At 51.2% G+C, this 2,834-nt stretch overlaps 1 protein-coding gene across 1 annotated transcript in view; it reads left to right on the top strand.

Moving 5' to 3' along the window:
- Positions 1-354: 354 nt before the first annotated feature.
- Positions 355-2,834, top strand: part of CD82 (CD82 molecule) — a 30,960-nt gene continuing 28,480 nt past the window's right edge. Inside the window, exons 1-2 of the mRNA XM_006028429.3 lie at positions 355-372; positions 482-563. Coding sequence (XP_006028491.1) covers positions 501-563 — 63 coding nt within the window. The 5' untranslated portion in view covers positions 355-372; positions 482-500. The remainder of the gene's footprint in view (positions 373-481; positions 564-2,834) is intronic.

The raw sequence follows: 2,834 nt of genomic DNA, 5'->3' as shown, positions 1-2,834 counted from the left end.
CATCCTTTTTCTAACGCTCTCTTCAGGCCTGTTGGAAGAGTATTCTAGGGAACTGAGGAGGTCAAATGGGCCCACACAAGGAAAAAGATGGAGAAACTCCTCTTGAAACTCACCTGAGTTCTCTGGCAGAGCAAGTCTTAGCTGCCTAATTAAATATAAAAAGTAAATGGATATTGGGAGGTTCCTGTCTGGTTAAATCTCTCCTGTGACTGAAATTGCACTGCAACTGGTTTAGGCCCTCTGTCTTCCTTCAGGAAACTTTTATCAGAGGTGATACTTTGGGGAGGACCACCAGACTGACCATCAGTGATTCAGAAGTGAGTGAACAGCTCACTAGCTGGCCTAAGCAATGCCCTTCTATAGAGCAAGCTGGTATGTGGCTGTTCCCAGCTGGCAAAAATGACAGCTATGTATGATGCCTCTTTGAAGTGGCCAGGAGACCATATGCTGATGTAATTTGTCTTGTTGCTTTACTTTATAGGTCCTGTGAGTGAAAGAAGATGGGGTCAGGCTGTCTGAAAGTTACCAAGTATTTCCTCTTCCTCTTCAACCTCCTCTTCTTTGTAAGTATCCTGTTGATGGGAAACTCTGGATTGGGGGTGTGCAGAAAGGGTTCTAACGTGAAATACATGGACAGGGCTTCGAAGGGAAAAATTGGTGTCTCTGACCCCAGTACTGTAATTCACCTGGGTCTCTTGCCCAACCGCTGCTTTTTCCCTGGTCATGTAAGCCCCCACCGACATGTAGGTTAGTGGCTGGGCTGTGCCTACCTGTTCTAGTTCTCCACAGACTGATCTAACGAGGGGGGACTTTCCCTGAGATTCGCCCTCCTCTCCTCAATGGGCTTGTGCCTCGAAAGCTGGAACCTGATATTTCCTTCCTTTTCCCACTTCTCCTGAGTTAGTCAAATAGATCCTTTTGCTAAATTTCATACAATATGTAGAAGTGAAAGAAGCCTGCTGGGCTCTGCTTTCCAAGCTCAGCCCTGGAGCAGCTGTACTTCAGACACCACAGTACAAGGAGTGAGGCAGCAATCCGATGCAGCACGCTGGAGAACTGGCCCAGATGTTGCAACAGAGCTACATCTGGATTTGGTTTCCCTTGGTTTGCTGTGCTGGCTCTTTTCTCCCTGCTTCCATCTCAAACCAGAATTCTAGCTAAATGTTGCTAAGGACCAGAGGTCATTAATGTTAAAAGCATGATGGGAGAAATCCTTAAAGGGCTGCAAAGGCTGTGGAGGGAGCTGATTGTTTAAGCCTGGCTTAGAAAAGTCCTTTTATGGTCTGCCTGGAACATTTTCCTGTCAACACAGGATCATTTGTAACAACCTATTGGTTCTTGGGGACCTCAGGATTTTATTACACCTATACTTTCCCAGAAAGGGACAAGGTGATACATCCCTTTGAGTAATATTTTGTACACTGTAACCCTGGGGTTGGCAACATTTTTGACCAGAGTGATGAAAACACTGCAGCCCTGACCCATGGCTCAACTTGGCATGCCAGGGGCAGGACTGTGGGGGAGCCACGTGGGGTCCCAATCCTCATTGGTGGTGGTGGTGGTTGAACATGCACATCTGGGCAGATGGCAGGGGAGGGGCCAGAGTTATGTTGCCTTGGCCCCTTCCCCACCCTGTGTCCCAAGAAATGCATACACTCATTGCTGGCACAAAGCCAGTGCTGGGACTCTGGAGCCCAGTGCAGCTGTTTGCAGCCTGCCTGCTACAGCTGCCCAGAGCTCAGGTTGGCTGTGACAGGCAGCCGGGAGATGGCAAACAGCTGCGCTGGGCTCTGTGGCTGTGGCAGCTGCATGTGCACCCCAGGCAGACAATGGGGAGGGACCTGGGGTAGCACAACCCTGGCCCACCATCCACCTGGAGACTTGCTTGCAGCCATGAAACTTGGACTCCAGAGCACCATGCGGCTGTGTGCACCCTCCCAGGTGCCTGCTACAGCCAGGCCAGGCTCTGGGCAGGCTACAAACAGCTGCACCAGGCTTTGGAGCACCGTCACTAGTTCTGTGGCAGCTGCGTGCATGTCTCTTTGCGGAAAAGAGGGGAGAGGCTGGCATTGTGCTGCCCCTCCCCTGCAGTCGGACCTCTCCCCCACCATCTGCCTGAGGATGGACATGCAGCTGCTGCCATGGCCACGGAGCCAAGCCGGGGGAACCCAGTGCAGCTGTTTGCAGTCTCCCAACTGCAGCTGGCCTGGGCTGTGGGCACCTGCTGCTCCCCACAACGCTTGAGCTGCTTGTAGCAGGGCTTGAAGCCTCCCTGGCTGCCTGTTGCAAGCAGCTTGGGCTCTGTGGCCAGTGGCAGCTGCCCAGAGCCCTGGCTGGCTATGACGTGCCAAGTAAAATGGCCTCACATACCATGCTTTGGCACATGGGCTGGGGGTTGTTGACCATTGCCTTAACATCTAGGGGAGCTGAGAGGCCTGAGGGAATGGGGAGAGACCCTAAAGTAAGAGGATCAGGCTTTGTAACCTGCAATTTCTAGTCCATCTCCATTAAGCCAGTTAAGTGAGGGAGGGAACAGCCCACAAATCATAGGATGAAGTGGTGAGAGGCACCATATTTTATAGTGGCAAGGTGGTCACCACCTCTAGAAACTGGAAGATTTTTGCAGGCTCCATATACAAACTCCATCTCCCCTTAGTGGAGGGAAATCGGCAGTTGTTCTCTCACCCTACTTTCATGTCTCGGTTTCCATTGTTTCTCTCCTTTTGGAACACAAAGAACTAAGGAGTAGGAAGACTGGGGTGATTGAGAGGAGTTGTCTTGTTGCTGAATAGCTTGAACTCCAGGAGCTCTGCATACAATTGCTGTGATGAGTG

This window comes from Alligator sinensis, unplaced genomic scaffold, assembly GCF_000455745.1.
Source record: "Alligator sinensis unplaced genomic scaffold, ASM45574v1 scaffold441_1, whole genome shotgun sequence".
Taxonomy (NCBI): domain Eukaryota; kingdom Metazoa; phylum Chordata; order Crocodylia; family Alligatoridae; genus Alligator; species Alligator sinensis.
The sequence above is the reverse complement of the archived record's forward strand: the minus strand, read 5'-3'. Positions and strand labels throughout refer to the sequence as shown.